General features: G+C 38.7%; 1 protein-coding gene across 2 annotated transcripts in view; it reads left to right on the plus strand.

The window, feature by feature from the left end:
• The first annotated feature begins 244 nt into the window (after window positions 1-244).
• The window catches only part of PLD5 (phospholipase D family member 5), a 169,903-nt gene continuing 142,272 nt past the window's right edge, over window positions 245-27,875 (plus strand). Inside the window, exon 1 of one of the 2 annotated variants that reach the window (XM_063151942.1) lies at window positions 245-763. In XM_063151942.1, the coding sequence (XP_063008012.1) occupies window positions 578-763 (186 nt within the window). In that variant the 5' untranslated portion in view covers window positions 245-577. The remainder of the gene's footprint in view (window positions 764-27,875) is intronic. The other variant, XM_063151945.1, reaches the window with a different exon arrangement.

The following is a 27,875-nucleotide window of genomic DNA, read 5'->3' on the forward strand; positions in this document are numbered from 1 at the left end:
GGGCCCAGGAGGGCGGCGGCGGCTCCTGTCAAAAGGAAGGGGCTCTCCCGTGCCCCTGGCTGCTCCCCCGAAGGTGGCTGCGGGGAGGGGAGGCGGGGGAGGAGCCGGGCTCATCCCCGGGCGGGCGGCGGCCCCTCCACTGCGCCAACCTGCAGGCGGGCTGGAGGCGGCAGCCCCGCCCGGCCTCGGCTGCCGGGGCCGCGCCGCCCCTCGCCTCCGTCCCGGGCAGAGCCGCAGGCAGCCGCTTCCCGCTGCGTCGGTCCTGGACTGCAGCTTCCTGGCGGCCGGGGCAACAAGCAGCGGCATCTTGGAGCGTCTTCTTTCCCGAGTGCCCCTTCATCTCTCCCAGCCCGCTCCTCTCTCGTACCTGCAGCCTTTCTTTCTCCCTCCACTCCTACCTTATTTCTGCTTGTCTCCCCCTTCTCTTACCATTTGCTGGTTTTAAGGGTTTTTTTGATTTCCTTCTCTTTCTTCTTCCCTCATCCTGTTCCATTTTGGACCATCTTCGTTTAGTACCTCTTAAATTCTTGATTTCTTCTGATTTTTTTTCCTTTGGACTTTGCCTTGTCATGTCAAGATGGAAGTCAGGCATGACTGGCTCTCCTCATCCCCCCATGAGGGCTTCGAGCAGATGAGGCTGAAGAGCAGACCCAGGGAGCCTTCCCCAAGCCTCACCAGAGTAGGTGCGAACTTCTACAGCACTGTCAAGCAGCAGGACTACAGTGCCAGTGTCTGGCTGAGGAGGAAAGACAAACTGGAGCACGTAAGCCAGCTTCTTTTTCCCCCCCACTTTTTTTTTTTTTTTTTTTTTTTTTTTTTTTTTTTTTTTAATTTCTTGACCTCTGTCTAGGTACTCTGTTAGGCTGTCTGCCAGCTGGGACTCCAGAAGAAAAGTGTTGCTCCAGTAGTTGGGCATGGCGTTTCCCAAATGATAGAGAAAGGAGCTATTTAGAGGTCCCATAGTGGTCAGATCTGAGGTAAATGGGATGCCAGTACTGTTCCAAACGACATGCAAATCCCCTTCTAACTGGAAATATTTTTTAATGTTCTTGGCTGATGCCTTCTTCTACTTCAGCAAATTCAGCACTGATGTGGGAGGAGAAAGATTGGGATGGTGCAGATGGAGGTTAGAACATTTATCTCATGGTGATTATAATGTAGTTCTAGAATAGCTTAAAAATAGCTGCTGGTTGGTTTTTTTATTTATTTGTTTTGTTTTTAATTTTAGATGTAATTTTCATTCTCCCCCTCCCTCATCTTTTTCTTCTCCATGCATGGGACTTTGAACATATTCTACCTATGGGGGGGGTAGAGATTTCCTTCAAGACTTTTCTTGTTGCAGCAGTAGTACATGACTTAACTGTGTTTGAGGCCACAATAGGACTGATACTGTGGATAGCTCTAGTGAATATTTTATGAGAATTTAAGGTGCTTCAAAGTGTTTCTGTCTCAGATGATGTTTGAAAGCATTCTTCATGTTACTTGTAACAGAAAGGAAATGGATTGAGATGACCTGCATGCTATGTAAGTTTCCTGAATAACTTATTAGGTGAAACCCATTGTTAGAGTGTACTGTACAATCAAGGCAGGAAAGTAGCTGCATTTACAGGGATGCAAAAGAATGTGGATGGGCTTGCATAATGCAACAGTCTGCTATTCTTTACATTAGTGAGTAATTTGCAATCACAGTCACATTGACTTCAAGAGGCACAGGAAAATATTTCTTCTGGTACAGCCACCTCAAGTCTCTTTGAATAGAAATGGTCTGATAAGAAGGATAAATTGTCTTTATTACATGAAAATCCTAGATGACACAGTAGAGTCCTTTGAAGAGGAAACCTGAAAGAAGGTCCTTTACCAAGCAGTTCATGGACTGTAACCCCCCCTTCCCCCTAACCTGCAGAGAGTATTTTATCTCTCTTAGTGAAATGTTAAACTTGAGTTGTTTATACTTCTGGGGAAATGACAAGAACTGATGATCTTTTGGAAAGATCACATTTCAAATGTTGAAGAAGGTATTGAATTCCATCTGCCTTTTAACACAATTTTGTGATTCTTCACACTGACAACAAAGCTTCAGTAGTAAGCTTGTAAGTGAAGTATTCTCCCATTGTCAATCAAGAATAAAGGTCAGTGCCTTATCTCAGTACAGCTAAAACATTGATAGCACAGAAATCTGAGCTGTGTCTTTTGTAACAGATTTTGCTACATGTTGATATCTGTGATCAAATTAATAATTATTAATTGCAGGGGGGATTAATCTGTCAACAGTTTGGTAGCTGAATGGTCAGATACCTGTATACCTGTATATTAAACCTTATCACAATATTATCAGGAAGAAAGAAAATAGACATTAACTTGTTTAAAGATTGAAAGTGCAAACCCTTTATTTTGTGTGTGGTTTTGTTGCTGGTTTTTTTTTTTTTTTTCCCCTTTGGTTGTTGTTATTCCCATTGTTAAGTCTGTATTTTGTTACAATAGTTGTTTTCAATATCCCTGCAGCATTTGTGTGAAAAGCTTTCTCTGTAATGCATGTTCTTGTGGGGGTTTCCCTCTCATTTGATGCAGTTATTTTTACTCCCACAGCCTATTTGAACAATGCAAGGAGAAAAAAATTGGAGCATTGATATCCCTTCCTTGCCATAAAATATTTATTTAATTTACATTTATTGTGACTACCCCAAAGGACACTGATATGCCAACAGCAGATACATTAAAATACTTTTTTTATGGTTTAAGGCAACTGCATTACTTATGAGTGTTTTAGCAGACAGGCTATTGCATAAATAGAAATAAAATGTCTGTTTATTTATAAATTCTATTTTGCTTATACAGTTTTAGAGCAAGTTTGTTATTTTTTGTTTTCAGAATAATTTTTGAGGGTTTTGAGTGTTCTCTTGCTAGAGAAGTTATTTCTTACACTCCACTCTTCCACTCCAAGAGACAAACCAATTTCTTTGAGATGCATCATTTTGAATGGGATAGTCATTGACATATGATCACTTATGGCCAATAATGAAGATATTCATATCCTCCATCCACCTCACAAAGTTTGCACAACATTTCATTACAGCTCCCTCTGAGATAATCATGTTACTTGAAAGCTGCAAAGAAAATGAAAATCCAAGGAGTGAGCATTCATGGAGGCACTGAATTTAAAAGTGTGTAATCCTAGGCTTGATGCTGCACAATGACAGGTTAGCCAGAAGAGGGGTATATAGTGAGTCAAGGTACACATGAACACATTTTGAAGTCTCACATGTACTCTTTCAGCATTGTGGAGGACACTGAGTTTTGTTTCATTGAAATGATTTCTTAAATTGATTTCAGTTGTAACAGGGATGAAACTGGGCCAGCATATTTTGTTCCTTACTCACAGTAAGACCTTATAGGCCACAGTATGTATTTTATACTGACTTTTTGTTGAAGTGAATAGCCTAACTTAATCACTTGCAATCCTTACTAATGCACATACAGTTTGATGGGTTAAAAAACATATTCTGAAGCCAATTTGTATCAAATTGTTTATGTAAAAAGATTCTCAAATATAGAAACAGTTTGTTTCTAGATCTCAAAACTGTAGCAAAGTTGTGGGTTTTGCTCTTGTGGGTTTTGGTTTGTTTTAGGCTTTTTGTATACAGATGTCAATTTGAGGACTGTGGTAAGGAGGTTCAAGAGTGTGGTAAAGAGGTTCAAAATTCAACTACTTTACCTCTTCTGAAAGCACAGAACAAGTTCAGATGCACAAATATGATCAGGCTTCTTTAAAAGTGATCAATATTTAATTATTGACTGACCATAGAGGAAGCAAAAATCTGTAACATCCTGCTGGTGTCTTGCTAATTAATTGTTCTTCAAATGGATCTTAATATAGTGTGGCTTATTGGCTAGCTGGTTTTGTAGAGCTTTCTTTATCCAAGTACCAGCAACAGAGATTGTACTATAAAATATTTGAACATAACCCACCTCTGTTCTTTTGTGAACTCAGATGCTGTATTTAGGATTAAATGAATTTGCTGTAACATATTTGAAGGCCCAATGAGGAGTTTTTGCTGAAGTGAGACCTCAGGGTACATGCATGCTCTACCCAGTGTGCTGAAGAGGCATATTGTTAATGGAGGAATTTGCAAGAGATGTGAGGAACTCCAACACTGTAGATGTGACCTCAGTGATGTTGCAAACATTTGCTTGAAATCCCTGCAGAGCTGAAATTTTTCAGATTCTATATATTTGCTTCAGCTAGTTCCTTGTGCCTCTTCGTGAAATTGTTTGCCTGGTATTGGACATGTTGGAGAGAAAACAGATGAGTGAAATAGTCTTAAATTCTTCTTTGCATAGTGGTTTTTAAATTTTTTTTCTTTCTCTTTGTCTGGTGTTGCCTTATTTAATTAAATGTGAATTCATTAAGAGAAAAAGGAGGTAGGGATTGGGGAAAAGTAGCTAATGTGGTAAACTTTAGCTGTTAGGAGTTCTTGGGTCTGGTTTAATTTGCAGCAGCTCTCCATCATGTCTCTGCATGCCACAGTAATGATGGTTATTGAATAGCTGCTTTCCTGGTACCTCAGCAAAGAATTCTAGAGAACTTAATTTTAAATAATAAAAGCTTCAAAACTGAACAGATTTCTTTCTAAGCTACAAGAGATATGCTTCAAGCATATATTTGTTTTTGAAAAATATAGGTATTCTTTCTCAAGGATGTAGTGGTAGTCTTTCTCTAATAACATCTAAATTTAATTATTTGCCTAATTATTAAAAGATTTAAAAAATTCTCTTTTAAGAAACTGGTTCAAAACTAACTTTTGGGGAGACCTGTCATCAGGACAGTGTTAATTCCTGGCAATTCTCAGTCTGTTATTTTTGAAGAATCATAATTAGGAGAAGTTATTGACAATTATTGCATCATTTTTTGGGGTTTTCTTACTGAAGATCCGATCAGCAGCAAGGGCAATGTTGGGGATTTTCTGATTCTAAGTGCTGTTATTTGACCAGTTGATGTTGTTGCTCAGCACACTGCTGTGTCTTGGCAGCATTGCTATCCAGGGAGAAGAGTGGCCATGAGGTACAGGGATAGCAGTGTCACTTGGCAGCAGAGGCAGAAATCTAATATGAAACTGTTAGGCTTAAGACAGTTTACAAAAGTGCCTGACAAGCGTGACCAGATTATTTCTCAGAGCTGCATGATCAGATCATAAATAAAATATAGCTTTAATTCACCTGTCATAATACCTTTCTAAAAGTTGAAATTCCAAATCCCATTTTGCCAGTTCATTTTATTATTCAAAAATTAGTAAGTCTGTTAGGCAGCTTTTGTTTTTCTCTTCTTTTTTTATGATATTGGAAATTTTTAACAAAACAATTGTTGGACAGTTTCCAAGTGCACTTCTACTCTTGCATTAAAATTAACAGTAATGTTAAAAGTCATAAGACAGATTTGTAATCTCCAGAAGGATGACAGGAAGACACCATGTGCATAGCTATAGCCGGCAACACCTAAACAAAGAAGGTGGACATAGTTTGATGTAAAGCACATAGTAGGAGTAGAACCCAGTGAAGCCAAATCAGTTGCTGGACAGTGGCAATGGCTTCAGTTTAAGGAAGAATAAGGCAAGGATGTAAATCAGAAATCAAAAAACATTCCCATATTCCCAAAACAGCCCTAGTCTTGAAATAAATGCAAACAAATATCTTTTTCTATGAGTTCACAGAATCACAGACTATCCTGATTTGGAAGAGATTCACAGGAATCATCTACAGGTCCAACTTCTGGCCCAGCATAGGACACCCTAAGGAAGACACCAAGTATCTGAGAGTGTTGTCAAAATACTTCTTGAACTCTGTCAGGCTGGTGCTGTGACCACTTCCCTGGGGAGACAGTTCCAGCCCAACCACCCTCTGGGTGAAGAACCTTTATCTAATATCCAACCTAAACCTCCCCTGACACAAGTTCAGGCCATTCCTTCAGGTCCTGTCACTGGTCACCAGAGAAAAGAGCTTGCTCCTCTACTTTCTCTCATGAGGAAGTTGTAGATGGCTTTGGGGTCTCCCCTCAATCTTCTCCAGGCTGAATAATCCAAGTGACCTCAGCTACCTTTTTTATGGCTTCTCCTCCAGGCCTTCCACCCCTGCCTTCACTGATCAGCGATGCTGTGCTTGCTGCACAGTTGTCAGAGTCTTTTGTACTAGGCAGGTATAAATAATTTGTCATCTGCAATAATGTTGGATACCAAAGTGAATGGCTTGTGCCATCTAGGAAGGTGCATAGACGGGGAAAATTCAGAGGGTTCTAGAGAATTAGTTTCCTATATTTCAACCTTTTTGATGGTGTAGTTGCAGATTATAATTCCAAATAACTGTCTGGTCCTGGAGATGGATATCTATATTTAGGTTTTGTCATTAAAACCAAAGGAACAAACTCAATTAAGTTAGAGGGATTTGGGCTTTTTCTCAACAGGGGACTGGTATGTGGATTGCCTGCCTGGAGCAGTGGTACTTAGCATGAGTTGTGATTCTTGCTGAAGTAGTAGCATGCAGTTTTCTTCACTGCTGACAGACTGTGTGTGGAGGGGAATTTTTATGTCGAAATGCCGTTTTCCTTGCAGGTGTCTTTCTCCAGTAATGTTCTGTAGACAAACATAATTAGAGAAAATAAATGTTCAGAAAAGTGGAAAAAAGGGACCAAAATAATTGAGCAGTGTTGGGAAGTACTGAATAACATTTGAAAGGAAAAAAATAGAAAATGTTTTCTTTTGAAAGTGGTATGGGGAATTTCAAATCCTGAGTAATTTATTACTGTAGTTACCACACACAAAAGTAATTTTGTGTTGCAAAGCAGTGAAAATATGATACCTAATAGTATTTTTTCTCTTTTTAGCTGCAGTGGGTTAACCTTGGTTTTCTGCCAGCTGCCTACTAAGCCATCCTCTCTCTCCCCCTCCTCAACAAGAGGGAGAACATAGATAAAAAATTTTTTAACTTGAGATAAAGATGGAGAGATGACCAATTACTATCACAGGCAAAACAGACTCAATTTGGGGAAAATTAATTTCATCTCTTTCCAATTGAATATAGGATAGGATAGTGAGAAACAAGGACAAGACTAAAATCACCTTCTCTCCTCCTCCCCATTTTCCCAGGCTCAGCTTCAGTCCTTTATTCTTGAATCTTCAACCTCTTTCCCATCAATCCCCTGAGTGGCACAGGATATTGGGAAATGGGAGCTGCAGTCAGTTCATAACATTTTGTCACTCCTTCTTCTTCACAGTTCCCTGCTGTGGTGTGGGATCCCTGCCATGGGATATTGTCCCTGTCAAACTGTTCCAATGTGGGTCCTCCATACAAGCTGTAGCTCTCCAGAAACTGTACCAGCATGGATCCTCCCTATGGGGTGCACTCCAGGAATGGACTGCTCCAGCAGGGGTCCCCCATGGGCTGCACTTCCTGCTCCTTTGTGGGCTCTCCACAGGCTACAGCTTCCTTCAGAGCACATCCACCTGCTCTGGCATGGGCTGCAGTGTGGATAGCTGCTCTGCCTCCTCTGGTGGGGTCCTCCATGGGCTGTGGGGGCACAACCTGCTCTCTTCGCGGGCAGCAGCAGAATCTCTGCTCCAGCAGCTGGAATGCCTCCTTGCTGTTCTCCTTCACTGACCTTGCTGTCTGCAGGGCTGTTTCTCTCACATTTTTCTTGCTCCTCTTCCATAGCTCCTGGGCAGCAGAGTTTTTTTCCTTATATGTGTTATTGACAGAGGCACCAAGCAGTCCTATTGATGGGTCCAGCTTTGGCAAAGAGCAGATTTGTCATGGAGCCAGCTGGAACTGGCAGTGTCCAGCATGGGGCAGCCACTGGTCTCACAGAGGCCACCTCTGCATTGTTTCCTTGTCCCCCCCAAAACCTAGCCATGTAAACCAAACACACTAATCCTAGGAGCAGCTCTTCTTTCTGTGGTGTATGAGAAAATCATTCAACGTTGCATTAATTTAACACATCAGTTCTGATGATTTCAACATCAGGCACTTTCAAAGTCCAAATCTTTAAAGCTGAATTTAAAATATTTCAGATGCATTTTCACTATGGCAAGCTTAATTTATAATGTCTGACTTTATACTGTTTCACAGGAATACAAAATAAAGTTTCAAAGTTGCTCTTAACATTAATTTTTATATGCATATCTAAATTAATTTATAATTTAATTCAGCCTATTCAAGACTTCTTAGAAATGAAGATTTCTGGTTTCTGAAAAATATATCTTAGTCTACCTTTTTTTCAGATGTTAATTTCAGTGTAGGTATAGGAAAAGTGCTTTCCCCTACATTTCTTGTTCTAATGCTACCAGCATTAAAGAAAATACAAATTAGTTTTGTGCTGCTGTCTTCCTTTATTTTAACAGTGTTTACCATCTTTGTTTAAGCATTTTGAAAAAGGAGCTGCAGAAACTTGCAACTTAATCTCCTTGTCTGTTACACAACCAAATACTCTGCAGTCTTCAATAATTTGGTCTTGCAGCTGACCATTGACTGTGACACATCTAAGGGCAGTAGGAATACTTAAGACACTAGGAGAGTTACGCTTCATTAATATCTCCTCACAAATGCTATCAGTTCAGTCTGTAGACAGTGCCCAAAGAAGCTAGTTGCTATGGCTGATTGTGTGTTAAGTTTAGGGCTTCTTCCATTCCATAAGCAGGAATGCTAAAATACTGAAGGTAAAATAACTTTACCAGACTATCAGAAGGATGGAAAAAACTGGCCAGCTCATGTCAATAAAGCCCTGCTTTATTGCCGTTCATGATGGGAAATCATATACTGTTCATTGTTCCTGAAAAAGAAAGTCCTCTGCTGGCAGTAAACTCTCTAGATCTGTCTCCCCTGATGGAATGTTTTCTTGAGGTGCAAGAGATGGGTTTCTAACAGCCCACCTCTTGCTTTGCTTTTTTTGTAACATTATTTCAGGTCTGATTTACATGCCTTTTTATGGTTTCGTTACTGAGAGGAAAAAAAATAGGCACCGTGCTAAGGTCTTACAAGGTCCATACATTCATATACACCAAATAGCTCCTCTGTTGTATTTCAGAGTCTGAAAAGAGATTTCTTTAAATTAAATTTGGACGGAATTTTTAAAATTTTTGCACTCCTCGATGACAGCTGGTAGAGCGAAAAAGTGTAACATTCATTTTCCCATGCAGTGACGCTCCTTCAATGTCTGTAAGATTGTGTAGTCTGAGTGGACAATCAAGTTGTTTTCAACTTGCCCTTCATGGTTTCTGGGAACAAAAGTAGATTACTTGAGGACCTATCTCTGCTAGGCAGTAAGTGTGTGCTGGGATCCATATTCCCTGAACAGCCAAGTCCAGGACATGTGCTGCTGCTTGCTTGAGACCTGCCTGCCCATGTGGCAGAGATGAGCTGGGTGTGTCCCTCGGGGCTCCCTAGCCTGGTGGGGATGCAGTTGTTCCATTCACTGAGAAATGAGGCACTCGCAGGTTCCCTGGTCATTTGTGTTTCAAGAGAAGGCAGTTAACCCACTTGTCACCCTCAAGTGACAAACGCTGGGCTTCTTGCGGCTGCTTGTGGAAGAGTGGCCACTCAGCTAAAGAAAGTGTGCAGGGAGTTGGGAGAAACTCAGAAATTCAGGAGTGGGAAGAGAGGAACTGAATAATACATTGGTGCCTGTTAAGTGAACTGATTTAATGAGAAAATATTTTTTATTAGATTGGAAACTGATTCCTAGGGTTTGAGTGCTTATCCATCAAAACTTAGTCTAATTTTTTTTCTTAATAGGATTTGCTCCTCAGAATTCTTTAACTTCTATAAAGGCTTTCCAAATATAACATAGTATTTGAATATTTTTATAGGGATTTGTCTTCTTTTGTTTTGATCAATGCACTGTGAATTTGACTGTGTAGATAGCATCTAGCCCTGGACAAAGAAATATGAGAGTGGTATTTTTAGTAATACTACTTTGGCTTGCTCCCTGAAGATGAAAAAAATTTCCCTATTTTTCCCCACTTTTGCACAACCTGTGAAATCTTCTATGTGCAGTATTTGTAGATGAACAAGGTGTATTTTGTTAATTTCTCATCTTAAAACCAAGATTTTTTGAGAGAACTTAGTAAGTTTCATTTTTGGCTGCATGATGTCAACATAATCAGCAGCTTGTTTTGTAACTGATAAAGTTGTTGCAGCTCATAAATACCAGTCATTCTATTTTTACTTTTGTTGTTATTCATGTATGTCTATTTACAGTTGTAATTAAAAATTTAATGGAAAAAAAAAGCTTATATTGTATTTGAGAATTGCTGCTAATAAACCAAATAGTAATTTAGATAATTCCTGCCATTCTGATACATTAAATAGGCTGGATTTCCCCAAGGCATTTTTAACTGTTTGGAGCAGAACCAAATGTGGAGCAGTGATGAGATAGTGATAGTGACCAACTTGAAATTTGTGACCCTGTTGTTACTGCAGGAAAGGCATATGTACTTGGGGTTGTACTCTCACTTAGTTTTCTAAAAGGCAGTTTATGCTGTAAAAAACCTGCCACAATGAGCAGATTTGCATTTGTTTTGGAACACAGGAGTGTGTAAAAATTAACAAGGTCTTCAGCACTTCCAGCCACAATAAACATGCCTCACTCTGCTTTTCATGTTGCAGAAATTCTGTTGCTGTCCATTAAGTTTCATGACTGATCTTTTCTAGGTGGAGTTTTTGCTTTTTATTTTTTTTTTTTTAATTTAATAAGGGAATATGCTTTATGGGCTGAACAAACTTCAGGCGTTACCTCAGTGGAGGCTATTTGCTTCTGAGAATGGTGTTTAAGGTGACACTATTTCCTAAATGCAGCTTGTGCACTTTTGTTTGATCTTGTTCCAAAACCACTATCCATTGACTTCATTACTATAGATTCAAGTTGTACATGAACTCCTTGAGAAAAGACTGTAAAAATTGTACATCAACTTGGCTGTCATGGATTTAGAGCTAAAAACCAAGTTCAGTATCTCATGCTACGCAGTTGGAGGAAAAATCTGTCTTGGAATCCTTACCTTTTCCTGAGCTTTAAGTCTCTAGATCTTCAGGCTGCTTGCTGTATAAATTATTTGAGAACACTTTGCACTTAGCACAGGGCTATCAGAAGAACAGAAGGCATCGTAATATAACACAAGGGATGTAAGAAACTGCAATATTTATGTGAATATGAAAAGATTATATAGATCCAGTTGTTCACCATTTAAGCCCACCTTAAGGTGTTTCAGAAGAGAGAATATACAAGTAAGTCAGGTGGGTGCTGGGTGCAGTTTGAAACTGCAACTATGTGCCAAGAGTAATGAATGGGTATCTTAAGAAAACTCAGCAAAACAAGCTACCTGGGAAATTATTTCTTTGTTCCCCAGTAGAATATTTCTGTACTTCTTTAGGAAGTGTAAGTGAAAAACAGTGCTGATCATGCTGAAAAACAAATCAAACCTAAACTGAAATATTATTTCAGATTAATGATAGCAGGTATAATCTGTTTTCATGTTTTGTGCTAATTTAAGTGGAAATGTGCACCTGCTTCAATGGTAATAATTGGAGAAAAAAAAGATAACAAAAACACTAAAACACCCTTTTGCCTCTTGTGAAAAATTTAATTAGATGAACAAATAGAAGATGTCCATTGGAGTGGCTACAATAAAGATGGGGACTCATGTCAGGTTCTACTATTTCCCCATAGTTATTTGTTAGAGAGGACCCATGAGCATCTAGAAAGGCTTGTATTCCTGGAATATTAAAAAGAAACACAAGTGATATGGGGTCTTTTAGAAATTCTTGTGGCTTTCTGGCAGCTGCTGACAGAAATTGGCGTGTTTAGTCTCTTCCTGGGCAGTGATAAAATAGCCAGCATAGAAAAGGTTGGGAAGATGAGTGAAATGAAATAAGTTTGAGCTAATGCTCTGTCAGTTTGCTATAGGGCTGGAACAGCTCTAACAACCTCTGCAGTACAGTGGGTGGGGATTTCTGTCTTCTCAGATAGAAGTTGATGTGCATTTGTGACCCTGTGCTGCCCATTTGCTATTACCTCATGGAATAAAGTCTTGAAAAGGTTTCAAGCCAATGGGTTGGCAGAGAGCAGACTGTTTTCTTTCTTCCCCTGAATCAGGACATTCCATAACTTCTTCCTCCTGAGTAAAGAATTGTCTTAGGCCTGCAGCCATGTGTTTAGTCCTATAAGCTCTAATACTGAAAGCAGCTTTCTACTTTTGTCATCTTGGATGCCTTGTGGAAAAGTAGTTTCCCTGAGTTTTCAGCAGGATACATAGTGCTAAATTTGGGTAGGATATTGATACTTGTAGCATCATTTAGAGATTGCTTCAGTCATGGTTTAAAGTGTTTGCTAAACTGTATAAATTCTCTATCTTTTAATGGAAAACCAGTAGGTTGTGTGACATCTGACTTTTGCTATTGACTAGGTAAAGAGTTGTTTGGAGTCATGCATGCAGTGCTGTGCATAAGTGCTACATAAAACAATATGGGATGAAGTATATTTAATTCTGCTTCACTTTTTAGATCCTCGAGAAGATGCATCTTTTGAGTAACTCCTGTTACATCAATAAAGACTACATAGCTCCCCTGGTTAGTGCAATGGATGGGATGGTTCTAAGAAAAGATGATAAGGAAATTACTTAAGCAGACAAAAAGATCAATGATGAACAAAACCCAAACAATTTTGAAATTATTTGCAATTTTAAACTATTTTTGAGGGAATTATTTGTAGAATGTGAACTAAATCTATGATGCTGAGGACTGATTGGTGCTTAATTGGGATATTGTGAGCATCAAAATGCATCAATACACCAAATGCTGTTTTCAGGCTTTTACAGTGTAAACAATTTATTGTCTGAATAACAATTTCTTTGTGTATAGCATGAAACAAAACCCTTAAGCGTTTTGGAAAACGTTACCCTTTTGAACAATGCAATTTCCTTTGCCAGTGTGAGCTGCTGTCCCTGCAGACTTTTCTTTCAATTCCCCACTGGGCTTGTGGCAGGCAGCTAACCCCTTCTGTGTTACTTTATCCCATTTTCTGCAATATTGTTCTCTCTAAGCCTTTTTGTCATGGCTTAGCTGCATCAAACTCCTGCTGCAGAAAGCTGGAATGTGCCCCACTGTATTCTCTGGCTCTTTGTATGTGGTCTTAATGCACATCAGCCTAAATCAATTTGTTTCTGCTACCATATGACAACTGAGACCTTAGTCTGCTGGAAATTTCAATTTTTAAAAAATACTTTTTTTTTCAGTTTGTGCCCTTTGTTCCTCTAGTGTCTGTCTGTGCCAGGGCTCTTTCAGGCATTCTGTTTGTCTTTAAATAACTGTTGCTCATATCCATTTTTTACAAGACACTGTGTTGCACAACTGTTTCCCTTTTTACTTCTCCAAGGTTCAGTTTACCTACCTAAGGCCCTTGGTTTTTAATTTTTTTCCTATTTATGTAATCTCATCAATTCTTTCATGATGCTTATTTTTAAATTATTTTTCTTTATTCCCTTGTCCCCATGCTCTTGCTCTGTCATCTCAAACTCCTCTAACAAATCCACAGCCTTGTTTTGGTATCACATGCCACATTCTGCAATGCACATTGTGTGAAACACTCAAGGAAAATATGATGTGCAAAATATATGTAGGATTTGCAAGAATGCACTTCTCTTATAAGGTTTATACATAATTTTTGTTCTGGCAGGGCAACACTTTCTGAAGTTCTTAAGTGATTTAAACTCATAAATTCCAAATATGCACTTCTGAAAACCCTGAAATTGCAAGGAAGATGGAAGTTTCTGAGTTGTGAGTGTGAGTTGGCTGACAGCCTTGCAAGTATGGTCTATGGATCTGATAATATAAAAGGAAATGATTACATGAAGAGCAATAAAAATTGTCACCACCAGTGTGACTTCGTCGTGTCAGCCACCAGCACGTTCTTTCAGAATGTCTTTTCTTTAAGTAAATAAGGACTCTAAAATTTTTTTGTGTGCAGAGAAATACAAGCAATTGTGCCTTTGTGTTTTGAAAGGGATGAAGAAGTTGTTTCTTGTTCATATGGTATCTGTTTTTAAAGTGATTGTACATTTATTTCTGTTTTTCAGGAATAGAAAACTGAGAGTGCATCTTTTCAAGTTAGTTTGTGCAGGTAGTAATTAGGATTTTCTCTGATCAAGTGAGAAATTTGTAGCAGATGTAGAAAAACCTCTTTATTATAGAAGTACTGCTGTATAGTAATACCTTCTGATTTACAGGCCACAGTACCTAAGACACACATGAAGTACTTAAAATTTTAGCTCTCAGGTTACCACTGTATGTTGAATTTTTGTTGTTTTGGTGTTTTTTTTAATACATTACCTAAATAAGGGAGGGTGAGAAGTATGGTTTTTTTTGAAAGGCTGTAAAATCCCTTCTTGTTTGGACTAAATCTGGTTGTTGTATTTAAGCTGATGCTTTCTATGATTTCATTTTTTTGCTAAAAGTCTCTCCCTAACAGCTGTTTGCATTTTGGGTTTTTAAAATGTGTGTTTCTCCAGCATTTGCAAGATTAAAAATAGATTTTATTTAAAAAAAAAAATAAAAAAAATTTATAAGAACCTTTGGGAATTTGCTTTGCTTTGTTTATTTACTTAATGAATCTGTGTGACATCAGATGTTCTTGGTTTATTTCTGGGCATTATTAATTTTTGATAACATATCTGGCTAATTTATTCAGGCTCATAGTGTGGAACTCCTGACTTGAGTAGAACAGCTTGATGAGGAACCACTTACTGATGGGTGTTCAATTGCTGCCACCACGAAGGAAACAGCTTCCCAAAACACCATTCAAGATAATAATTGTGTGTCTAATTTGAGATATGATGATGGAGATGTAGTCTGAAAACAGCAAAGCTCCTGGTAGTGGCCTCTCTTCTGTGAGTTACTTTGGTTTTACAGTAGCTTGTTCTAGCTCTGCTTAATTAACTTAAATTTCTATATATGTGCATACCTTTAACTATTGAGCATGATATTGTAACAGTTAGCTTTGTTTAGTTGTATTTATTGCCCATTTACTATTCATCGTGTTGCTTTCTTCCTTTAAAAAAAAACCAAAACGGCGGCTTGGCAGCAGAAGAAAGGCTTCTTGTTATGTTGTCCTGGCTGCTCTGCTATGAAGGGAGAGATAAGTGATTTTTGAAAGCAACTGAGCCATGAGGCCCAGAGAAACTTTTATGGTGCAGGTGGGGCAAGCAGAGAGGGAGAGGAACAATGAAGCTTGAAGAAAGCAAGGGAAACCATAGGCTGGAAGATTGCTGAAAGGAGCAGAGAACTTGGTTGTAGGAGTACACAGAAAGATGGAAGCTCTTTTAGGATTCTGGAGTGGAAAACATGATTGTTCAACTCAGCCTTTGAAAGCTTTTGACTTGGGTAGCCAAGTCAGAGGAAAAGACCTGCCATGCAAGATGAGAGGGCAAAAATCTGGTTTTTTCAGATCTTTCTATGCAGTGGAGTGAGTTCTGGGTTCTGTATTAGCTTAGTACTTTTGCGCAAGCAATTACAAATAGCGTTCTGTAGGTTTGTTTTTTTCCTTCTTGCTGTTTGGTTTTGTTTCTTCTTTTGCTATACTCACAATGGCAGACACACTGATTTCCCCTGAAGTCTCTGCCTGAAATGAAGCTCCATCATGAATCTCCACATACAAACTGGCCAAATATTGCAACAAGACAAAAACAGCAAAAGCAACTTTTGTGGTTGAGTCCTTGGAATAGTGGGGTCTAAAAACATACATAGATGTTGATGCAGAGATTGATTTTCTTTTTTCAATGTAATTGGTATCATGGACACTAGTATTTTCCTGAGACATGTGGAGTCATTGGCTCATTGAACTAGCTTCTGTTGTATACCTTTAAGTGAGGGATGTGGAAGCTACAGAAACCACCAAAAAGGGTAATGTTAAGTATTTAGAGTGAATAGGGGTCACTCTTACTTTCTACAAGCTGGGGATATTCTGAGTTAATTTGATCAAAGTCGTAATGCATCTGACAAGTTCTTTAGGATTTTCTGTTGGTTAAAATTATTTATTTGGAATTTGCTGTGTATGATTGGACACAAAGATGCTGTCTTCACCTTGCTCTCTATTTTTTATATTTTCTGTTTGTAGAGAAGGCACGTGAGTAATTTCTAGATGGCCATATGAACCCTTTAGACAAAAGTCTTTCCAATTGTACATTTGCACAAACATTTCTGAGGTGAGTTTTTTTTCAACCCAAAAAAAACCTCATTCCAAAGTTTGTATTTATGGATGTCACCTGAAAACAGAGGTAAAACATAATGGTCTCACCTGATTTGTTTAAACATACTTATTCTGAGATACAGGATTTTTGGTTTCTTGCTGTGGTCTTCATGTCAGGCAGGTTGCCATTTATTTATGTAAAGAGTCAAGCAGTTTTCATACCACTTTGCAAAGAAAAACTGCATTAAAAGTAGAATTCCTTCCTGAGGACTCCAAAGCGAAGATTACAGAAATTAACTAATAGTTTTTCTTTGTTATTCCCTACCATATTGTCTGTAAGGTTGTTGTTCTACTTGAAGCATGTAGGAAGAACAATGCAGTCACTACAGTCATGATTTTTTTCATGTCAATAACCCATTACATGCTATGACTAGTGTCTATTTGTCATTTGAGTGACAACATTGGCTTTCTGAGAGTTGAAATGCCTCCCTTTCTATTGTGTTTCATGAGCACTTTCACTTGATAAGGGAAACAGGAGTTGATGTTGATATTTCAGATAATCAGGAAGCTTTTATTTTCTTCCTTCTTCTATATGTTGTGGGACAGGAAGATATAAAGAGTACAGATAAGAACATCAGATCTGATGGAGAAATGTGTTTTATGACCTGGAGCTGCCTCCATATACAGTATCAATGCCACATATGGCAGTAGTAAGAGTTTCAATTCTTACATAACTTTCACTAAGTTTGCATTTTCAATAAAATTAATTGTTGGTTGCAGATAAAAAGCATTGGATTTTTGGGAACTTGAAATAATACCAGTTCTTTCCTTTTCTCTCAATCCTGATTCCTGACTATGTATGCATCCTAATGGACTAATTTCGGAGGGAGAGGAATGTATTATTTAAAGTCCAACCTGTTTGCAAAAAGTTCTTCAACACTCTTAGGAAGCTGCATTTTCCCCTGTGAAGGTGTGGATTTTAAACTGGCCTTTTCCTTTTGTCTCATCTTTTGGGATCTTAAACATCAGACTGGTGTATTTTCTTTAATATTCTAGAGGCAGTGGCAGATATCTTATTCTTGCAGACCTCAAGAGAAGTTATATACCACTTAGAAAACCTGTTCCTGAGCTTTTTTAAAGATTTTGTTAACTGATTTAATTTGGTGTGACTTCTAGAGTCTGTGGTGTTGTCACACCACCAAAACCTTTTATACTTGTAAGATTATATGGGAGACTGCCAGAAGCCTTGCCAATGTCCAGCTATGCAATATGATTGCTTTCCTCTTGTCCACGGAGTTCACAGTCATACTGCACAGAAGGCATTCAGGTTAGCTGAATACAATTTTCTCTTGGTAAATCCAGGTGATATCCGCATCATCTTCCTCACTTGTTGCCTTCTCTCTTCAAGTATGAAAAGTCTGGCCTCTTAGTCTGGCCAATTCCTGAGCTTGACCTCACTTTGAATGTGGGAAATGTTTGCCCATTTCCAACTCTAATAAAGAAGTGGGTGTAATTTCTCCCCTGCACCTGCTCTTAAGTGCACCTGACTATTATCTTTCTGGGATTACTCCCAAGGCAAGCTGTCTGCAGTTAGGCTGACTGTTACTTTCCTTGAGAGATTTCAGAACATATTCATGACTAATTCTTTTGTAGTAGAGAAAAAAGTATCTAACAATAGAAGTTCTTCTTTGAGAATCAAAATTTTGACCCAGTTTCCTCATATGCCAGAAGTTTCTTCTGTTGCAAAGTTAGCTTTGCTTAGCTTCCCTGAATTTTCCAGGAAAATGGCTAGTCTTTGAAAGAGCAATGGAAATAACCAGAGAAAGTATTACTCAATTTTCACTTTATTATGCTTTCATATTCAGTTTCTAGATTCAGTCTCTTGAAGTTGGCCTAGTATAAAGAAATGTTTTGGGCATAGTCAGGGAATAAAATCTCAGGGCAGCATCTCAGGATTACTCCTTTTAAAGATAGAGTGGAAACAGGTTTTTTGTTTTTCTTGTCACCTTGGAAAAGGTACCATACTCTTACTGCAACTTGTTTCTCTCTATGTATAATGGACTAATAGCATTACTCAGCTTTCGGTAAGGGTTCTGGGGACGTATCCAGTAAAGATGATAAAAGATACTTTTAGACAAGTTGCAAGCCATGTGAAAAGTCACCAGCTCACCAGAATAGATGGTACACTGGAAATTTTAGATGCAGTTTTAAGCATGTGTCCTCTGCAGGTTGATAAAGAAATGGAGTTAGCCACATTCCTTGTGTGGCTGCTGGTGATCTTGTGACCAGAGGCTGAGATGATCAACTTGCTAACTTTTATCGAAAGTTTAATTAGTTTTCTTGCCAAATGGAATTGCTTACTTTCTTTCAGATAGGTGAAATGATCTAGCATTCATGTTGCTGAAGAGTGAGCAAATTTGATGAAAAGAAGGGAGCAGGAATGTGAGAACAGGAGAGGAAATGATCATAAACCTCCCTTTTGATGGTCGTTTGAAATGCAAAGCAATTTGGCATCTTTAGAGATGTGTTTGACTTTATCTTGGCCTCACACAGAGTATGCTTTTTGGTCTCTTTTTTTTTCAGTGTCGGAACCTGGGTGGATGGCTGTGGCAGGCTATTGCAATACATAATGGTATTTGAGGACAAATTACTTCAATTACTTGTTTGTTCCATGTCAATATCAACATTAACCATTAAGCAATTAGCTTTTGTAAAGTGAAATTTTACTTACCCTAATCTAAAAGATAAAATATTTCCCAAAATGACAGGACTACGTGATTTTTGTAGATCTGCCTTCTGACTTTTGAGGTAGGGCTCTGATGTGCTTGGGACTTTTTGAATTTACAAGATGTGACCTCACTGCATTGTGGAACTTGGGGCTAAGAGCAAATTGAAGCATATAATTGTGTTCTGACAAGTGGAAACTTAAATGCTATCATAGTACTTTTTAGCATTTTGCTAGGGCTCCTTCTTAGGCTTATTTATCTGAACAAGAGCTTTTGTTTGGCTTTAGGGTAAAGGACAGTCTAGGTCCTAGTTTTGAAAGACAATATTAATATGAAGAATTCTTAATAACAGCTGCTTCAGAGAGCCTTAATGTGATGTTATGCAAGTTCAGATTTCTTGTCTTCTCTCATACTGATTTAGCTATTGTTTCCTTTCAGGAAGGGTGAAACTTTGAGGCATGTGTTATTAGACTTTTTTGATTAAACTTGCATTGCTAGTACAAATTCATATTACTTACCAGTCACTTCATTTCCCACATAAAGTGCTTCTTATCTGTCTCCTTTGAGGAGTGCACTTATTAAAGCATAGGCACACAGAACACACACGCTCCAATAACTTTTATAGCATTTATTAGTATTTGCATATTCTGTGTGGCCATAGCTTCACACAGGTGGGAGAGCTTATCCTCAAATACTTGGATAAACAATGCAAGATGTCACTGGACACCACTGATAACTCTGTGTCCACTGTCTTTACATCTGCTTCTCTTCAGACCTTTTTACATACTGATAAATTCCCTTAACTGTCTTCTTCATGGCTCTTTGCTTGACTCTCTCCAGTATTTCTGTTGTACTGGGAAGCCCAGGATTGGACACAGCACTGCAGCTGTGGCCTCACCATGGCCGAGTAAGGGGGAAAGATCCCCTCTCTTGACGTGCCAGCAGTGCTTCTTCTGATGTAGCCCAGGATACTGCTGGTCCTGCTGGCCACAAGGGCATCTTGGTGTCTGTCAGCATCCCCAGGGCCTCTTCTGCAAATCAGCTTTCCAGCTGACTGCCCCCAGGACATACTGACACAGGAACTGCTGAGGTTGTCCCTCTTCAGGCACAGGAATTTGCAGTTCCTTTTGTGGAACTTCTTAAGGTTCCTCCAGGCTGTCAGTGTTCCTCTGGATGGCAGCACAACCCTCAGGCATATCAGCCACTGCTCCCTGTTCTGTATCATCTGCAGACTTGTGGAGGCATTCTCTGCTCTGTTATCGACCACCACTCTCTGGGCTTGACCCTTCAGCCTCTTTTCAGTCCTCACTGTCTGCTCATCCAGCTCATATTTAATCAGATTCCCTATGAGGATCTTGCAGGGGACTGTGAAAGATCAAGCACCAAACCATGTTTATTCTTGAACAGATCTGTGAAATGGCAACAAATTGCCAGCTCATTTCATTTTTCTCAAGTCATTTGAGCAATTTAAACCAACAGGTGGTCTTTAGGACATAGTTATTAAAATATTTAATTACATTTCTTTGTAATTTTATAAAATACATTTTTTTTTCATTAAATTGTAAGCTACATTTGCAAAAAGTGTGTCACACAAAACTATTTACTATTAAGCTGTAGCACTGATCAGTGCAACAGCTGATCAAACTCAACAAAAATAGATGTAATAGGTGTATTTTCTGAGAATATAAAGGTTGCTTTGCTGGGAAATGGAAAAGAAGAAAAATTGCGTAATAAGATAATCTATATACTTTCTGTCAACTTTTACAGTTGTGTATGTTTTCCAGTTGGATCACTGGAAGCATGCCCATGAAATATGTCCCTCTTTTAAGTCAATCATAAAAAACAAGACTGAAAGGAAGGTTGGGAGTCGCATAGTCCATGCTTATACCTCTGGAATGCATTAGCTATAACTAAGTGTAATACTAAATGATGGATAAAATTATGTTTTGTCATCAATGTAATGACCATCATCAGGTTAAAGACTTAAAATAGTGGTTTATTGTGCAAAAATATTTAGAATTTGGTATTCTTGCATTTTTGCCAGAGTTATGAGTAATGTATCTAATCTTTTTCATTACAGTTCATATAAAAATGGTGATATTTTGTTCTTTGCTTACAAAATTACCAAGTCCCTGTAGGTTATAATACATTTATTATTACTTTTTATGTTTGCTTTTATTGTTTTATCTTGAAATAAGCTGAAGATCTGCAGTTCAAAGAAAGTTGCACGCAAATGTAGCCTGCGGTATAATTGTATTAGGAGTTTGAAATAAAGCAGGTGTGCAAATTGTTTCTCAGGAAATAAAGTAAGCTTATTCTTACTGTTAATGTGTTTTTCTGTTACCTTGTCTTATATTCCAGTCTGCCTGTGCCTGCTTATTTCTCTAGGACATAATCCAAAGCCACTGAAAACTCTGCTAATTCCAATGAACTTGAGATCAAGGCCTTAAAATTCTCAATTTTAAACTTTGTGGGAAGAAATGTTGATGGCTTATGTAGTGCTGATTACTGTGGAGCCCTTGTCTTGAGGGCTTTAGGCTGTGTTTCATTTCTAAGATTATATTCAGCACAGACACTGACTTGGTCTTTAATTTGTCATAGTTTGAAATGGAGTCCTTCTCTTAGTAAGTGTGTTGCATTACAGTTGGGGTTGGGGCTTTGGTAGTGGTGTGCTTTTTGCTTTTGTTTGTTGGTTTGTTTTCTTGTTATTTGAACATGAATGAGTAACCCTGTTCTTAAATTATACCTTTCCCCCTCTATTAAAACACTTTAACAATAACAGAAAGCCACAGAAACACTTTAATAATAACAGAAAGCCATGTTTTACGTGAGGCTGTAAACCAGAAACCTGACATAATTACATTACCTTTTTTTTTAGAAAATGAATGTTACCTTTATTTCATTAAACAAAGGATGCTAGGGCATATAGTTTTAAGTATTTTTACACTTCTGTGAGTCTGTATGCTAAAGCAAGCAAGTACTAGTTTGTGATTTTAAAAAATAAAATTTAAAAATATAGCAAGATTACCTGTCCTGCCTGCCTAACACCTACCTTGAGCTCTTCAGGTGATTTATAACCTGTTTACATTCTGCACTGTTTCCCATCTGGAGTCTCAGTGTTTCCAGTTCCTATAGGTTTGGATTACTACAGAGTAGGGGGTCATTATGCAGTAGGTGGAGGACGGTATAAATCAGGCAGTATTCAAAGCAACTTTGTAGTGGCTGCCCTCCTGTTCTTCAGAGAGATAATTCTGTTTATTCAATTTTTCAGAAAACTGATTCATTCAGTCATTTTTAGTAAGATGGAATTTGAAAAAGCAGCTTGGTAAAAATGTATTGTTATCAATCAGCAATTGTAGTTTTTGTCTAAGTAAAAAAAGGTAGAAACTAGGTAAAAAATGCATGAGTACAGTAATTCAAAGAATGATTGACTGTCTTGGGTTACCGACTGCAACAAATATGCTTTGCTACCAAAGTGTATCAGACAATACCTGTTTTATGTTCATTCTTATCAAACTTCTATTACAGAAAGAGTGGTTTTTCACTTTTGTTGTTGGGATTTTTTCATTGAAGACTAGTGATTTGTTTTACACCTCTGTGCAGGCACATATGCCAGTTAAAACAAAAACCAACCATTCTTGTCTCATTTGATAATGCTGTCAGACAACTTCAGGTTACAGGCTTCCTTATTCTTCCCTGTTTTTAAGGGTGCATTTTCCCTTTTTTCTTTTAAATTTTTTTTTAGAGCCTGTTAAAGATATCTGTGCAGTAACACAGTGTTTGACAGTTTTTTACATTACTACAGATTTGACCATGTTGTGGTAGATGTCCAAAGCACAATGTCACAAATAAAGGCAGAAAAGTATGAAAACCATGCCTTTATTTTGGAAAGAAGGAGAATCTGAACAATTTCAGATGATTCACTTTATCTTCACGTTAAGAAAAGCTCCTTAGCTCAGGAGGCTGTGATAGCCACTTCATGTAATATTTAGTATGTATTCAGTGGTTGGAAAATGGGAAGGTTACCATTGAAGCATCTGCCTGTTTGGTGAAATTTTTTCTGTTTTTTTATTCAACTGCAAAAGTTGCTTTGGTTCAAATTGAGTGGTAAACCTGCATTTAACTCTACAAATTTGAAGATTTTTGAAGGTAGACATCTATCATCAGTTTTGCACTTCTAGTGAAGATGGAAGAACTTGGCTCTGGGGTTATCTTTTGAACACATTCAGAAATTTGGACTAGTTTCACAGGTCATAGCAACAAAGTTGTAGTTTGACCCATGTGACGCATGCTCACTGAATGACACAATCTTAATTTATGAATGTATGTATCCTAATGACACAGAAATTGAGTTGTCTGAAAGCATGTAGAGATAGTTGGAGATCACCTTTATATTTTTAACAGCATACTGTATAATGTGGATTAGCATTCTGTACTGAAATTAGGGCCTTTTATGCAGTTTGCTGTGCAAATGCCATGAGAGGCCTTGTCAGGAAGGCTGAGGAAGTGAAATAAAGGCAGAGAATGGCAATTTGTCTCAGTTTGTTTGGTTTGGATTTAAATTAGCTTGCTGACTCCTAGATTAATGTCCTAGCCACTATATTTCACTTTTGGGCTTGTCTTTCTTTATTTCAAGTGTCTGTAAGAAGAAGCATGCTGCCCTCACTTTTCATCTGGCCCTAGCACTTGCACAGACTTATGTTTACAGTCACAAATAGTAGAGAAGCAATATAAAATATAAAGTACAATCATCATTTAGCTAAAAATAAATTCTTCAAGAAAACAAAGAATGGTTTGCATTTGCATAACATATCTTACAATTTCAGTTCATGGAATTGAAGCTCTGGTCCTTGGATTGGGGAGGATATGGTTTGTTTTTTCCACAGAAATATATTCTGTTTTCATCTTAAATCAGGACTGAGTTAGCTGGAGATTCTCCTGTGTTCAGAGGGCTCAATAAAGTTTTGAAAGCAGCCTACTGAAAAGTGGGCAGAAGAGATTTCCAATGGGAGTATGTCCAAGTATAACTTTTTTTTTTCTGAGAGACTGGTTTTCATGAAGTAATGAACTGCCTTGTTTTGAGAGAAAGAGATAGAATATAGAACTGGTGTCAACAATTCCCTTCAGATTATAAGAGATCAGAATATAATCCAAATGTAGTTAGTTTAATTGTAAAGACATAGCAAAGGAAAAATTCAAATATTTAGATCTGTGGGAAGAAATTTGTAACTCAGACTAGTCTGATTTGTGGTTTTTAGTAGTTCCTGTAAACTATGTGTTCATGCTGTGGCTTTTTCTCCAATTAGTGGTCAAATTATTTGTAGCAGATTCAAAGGCTGATACTCTCTTAAGTAAATTTATATATACAGGAAGCTTTATTTTGTTGGCTACATAAACATTACATGTAATTCTTGTAAATAATGAAAATTATTACATTTCCCTCTCTCTTCTGCCTGTAAAAGACTTAGCGAGGTAGGAAATATTATATTTATCATACAGAGGGTTTTCATTGATTTTAAAATTAAGTCTGAGCATTACATCTTTGAAGTTCTTTTTTCAAGAAGATGCCTTTAGGGACAAGCTTCTCTCTGCTGTAAAGCAATGTGTGCAGAAACCAGGTGGAATGAGGATGTATTTCCCATCACGTTTTTACTATTCAGATGTCTGACTTGTGGGTTCTTCAACCCCTTGTTTGAGTTATTTGGGTCTGTTCCCACTGAAGCTTATCCAGTAGAGGCTGAAAAGACAACATTAAACAAATGTAATATGGAGAGCTCTGCTGGATGCTGCTTTAGTATGCTGTTAAATTTAGTAGTCGTAGTTTTTGCATGTCATCAGGGCAGAATCTTCCAATACTTTGGAAGTAGTGGTGGTATTGCTCTTGCAATATATGGCATTTTCTCTGTATATTTCTCAGTCCTCAGTTTTTCAAAGGTTATTTTTTTTTCCTGGCAGGTGACTCTTGATCTCACCAACACCATATTTTTCAGCTGAGTAAACAATTGGAACATAGCAACAAGTGAAACACAGCCAAAACTACTGAGACTGCTTGTGCACTATGGCAGCAAAGAATTGGACCAGGAAGAATACCTAGGCCTTAATTACCTCTGGATACCTTAAAATCATTAGATGATTAAGCTATTAATGAACTTAAGCTGTACCTTTGATTCAGTTTGACCAGTAGTAAGTTCATTAAGTTACTCATCACCCAACATTAAATTTCAGCTACACTGTTAAAATGTGGGTATTCATTTAAATTACTGTAAATGCATATTATTCCTTTATTCCTCTGCCAGTACAGTGTAATGACTGTATGCACCAGGCACAGTATATTCTTGGTTTTGTATATTCTTTATTTGTCTCTTGCTGCACTGCAAATTTTTTTTACTTTGCTACTCAAGCACTATTCCACTGTCTGGTCACTTCCTGCTAGCCTGAAAAACACGGCCTTGCAAGCAGGGATCACTTTTCATCTGGAAGATGTGTCCAGAGAAGTCAAGCAGCTTTGATTTTGGCTTTGGGTTTTTGCTACCTTATTGATCACTTTTCTTTCCTAACTGAAGCTCTTATGTCATCCTACCAGCTGACTCCAGAGAACCACTAGAAAAATTTCATTTGAGAAGTAAGCAATGCTTTGGCAACAAAGAGCAAGACTGAGAATGTTCATGTATGAAGTTATATCTGATTTAATAATTTATTTCTCCATAGAGTCTTTTGAGCTGAACACCAACTCCATCTATGGTGGCTTCAGGCAGGTTGCAACATTCTCTCTTGTGTTAAGTCCATATTATCCAGATCGCTCTCTTTTTGTGGTTGCCTGTCCTGAGAGTCAACTCTCTTGCAAAAAGTTGTACTGTGTCCAGCTGGGATGTAATTAATTTTTTCACAGTGCTGTGTGGTACTGTGTTTTGGATATATGGCTAAAACAGTGTTGATAATGCACTAACTGGCTGTTGCTGAAGAGTGCTTGCACAGCACAGAGGTCTTTGTTTCTCCATCTCCCCTCAAATTCAGTAGGAAAGAAGGGGAAGAGGTTGGGGTGGGATACAGCTATGACTGCTAACTTGGCAGTAGAAACTGGGGGTAAAAGAAGGACGTTGTGGGGGTGTGTGAGTGTTTTCTATGGTGGTTGTTGCTCGAAGGGTATCCACACTTGTGGGAGGCAGTGAGTGACTTCAAGTCACTTGCTGCTTTGGAGATGGTGTGTCCCCTCTTTACCTAACCTGTTAAGCTGTCTTTATTTGATCCACAGGTTTCCTTCCTTTGTTCTTGGTTTTGTCTCCTGTGTTTTGCCTCTTACTTCTCAGGACACTGAATAATCCTTCTTGTGATCCTATGTGAAATGGACAGGTTGTAAGCTTGGTCAAATGAGTGAAAGATTTAGTCTGTTGATCTCAACTGTATTTGGCCCTAATTAGTTTAGGGTAAAACCATAACTCACTGTTCCTCCATCTTTTAAGCCAGTAGTCCGTTCCTTAAATCAGTTTTCTCCTTTTTGCAATATGGATAATATTTTGGTTAAAGAATTTAGTTCAGAAGCTTGTGCACAGTTTTTAGAAATTTTTCAAAGACCTTGCCACTAAAATCAGCTCTTCCCTATTCTTCCTACTTGTATTCTTAGCACAAGTGAGCCAGATTGTCATCCACTGCTATGATCAGTTTTTCAAATGATCTGTCATTTCCAGAGATTGTTTCTGTTTAGCTGTCTGACCACTTGCTGTGTCTTTTCACAAAATGCTGTCAGGTAAGGGGGATATTGAGCTTGCATATGTCTTTCAGCACTGTGCAGGTCCATTTTTTGCTCAGCCTGTGCTGGAGATGCATATTGTGTACACCTACACTTCTCAAGTTTTCACAAATCTGTAGCAGTCATTTGCCTGCTTGATTTCTTGCTCATGATTCTTCATTTGGAAGTGGGTTTAAATCAGCATCACCTGATTCGTAGTGTCTGGTACCTGAGCAAGTGGTGGTGCTGTTCAAATACTTTTCATTTCTATTTTAAGATTGGTTCCTTCCCTGAGAACCACTTGTGCAGACTCACGTGTTGTTCTTCAAAGTAGGTTTTATCTGTCACTGAGCTTTTTACACTGGAATAGTTTGGCACTCTCCTGGCCCTGTTGCTTGGGATTTGTCATGTCTGACAGGCACTGTGTCACGCAGGAATATGAGCCTTAGACATCCAGTGCCTTTCTGAGCAGTTTCTCATCCATATGACTTTGCAGTAGTACTCTGCTGTGCCTCCCATTTCATCTGAGGTGTTCCAGAGCCACCCATCTCTAGCATGTGTGTCAGGCATTTGCCTTTTCAGGACAGTTTTGGAGAGGTGTCATAATCAAGGAAGTCCAACAGAAATAAGTCACCTTTATCTATAGTAACCCTGAGGTCACAAAAAGCCCTGAAAATCTCCTTGGAGGTTGCTCCATTTTCTCCACTTCTGTATTTGACTGTTTTCAACTTAGTGGTAGCAACTTTTCTCTTTCTGCTATTTCATCCCTCTTCTACCAAAGTTTGAGACTGGCATTAGGCAGAGTATTGCAGCAGAATGAAATGTCTTTTATGATCCAGTAAAATCATATTAAGTGTAATTTCACATGGAAACAAAAGGTAATTACATCAACACAGCTAATGTTGTTACACGGGAGGCCAAATACTAATTGGCTATTTTTAGTGTCTGCGTTACGTGGGCTCTTTCCATAAAAACGCTGCCTCGTTAAGCACTCTCGGCAGCCTGTGTGGGGCCGCTCTTGCCCCGGCTGGGGCGGCGCTCCGGGTGCCGCTGCGGCCGGTCCTGCGGCCGGGCCCGCCTCTGCCCGCCCGCCGCCGGCAGCGCCCGCGGTGCTGCACCGCCCCCCGGCGGCCGCGGGCCGAGCCGACCGCCGCCGCTCCTGAGCTTCCCAGATGGAATGCGGACACGGGCCCCTGCGCCCCTGCAA

Source organism: Melospiza melodia, chromosome 3 (assembly GCF_035770615.1).
Source record: "Melospiza melodia melodia isolate bMelMel2 chromosome 3, bMelMel2.pri, whole genome shotgun sequence".
Lineage (NCBI taxonomy): Eukaryota > Metazoa > Chordata > Aves > Passeriformes > Passerellidae > Melospiza > Melospiza melodia.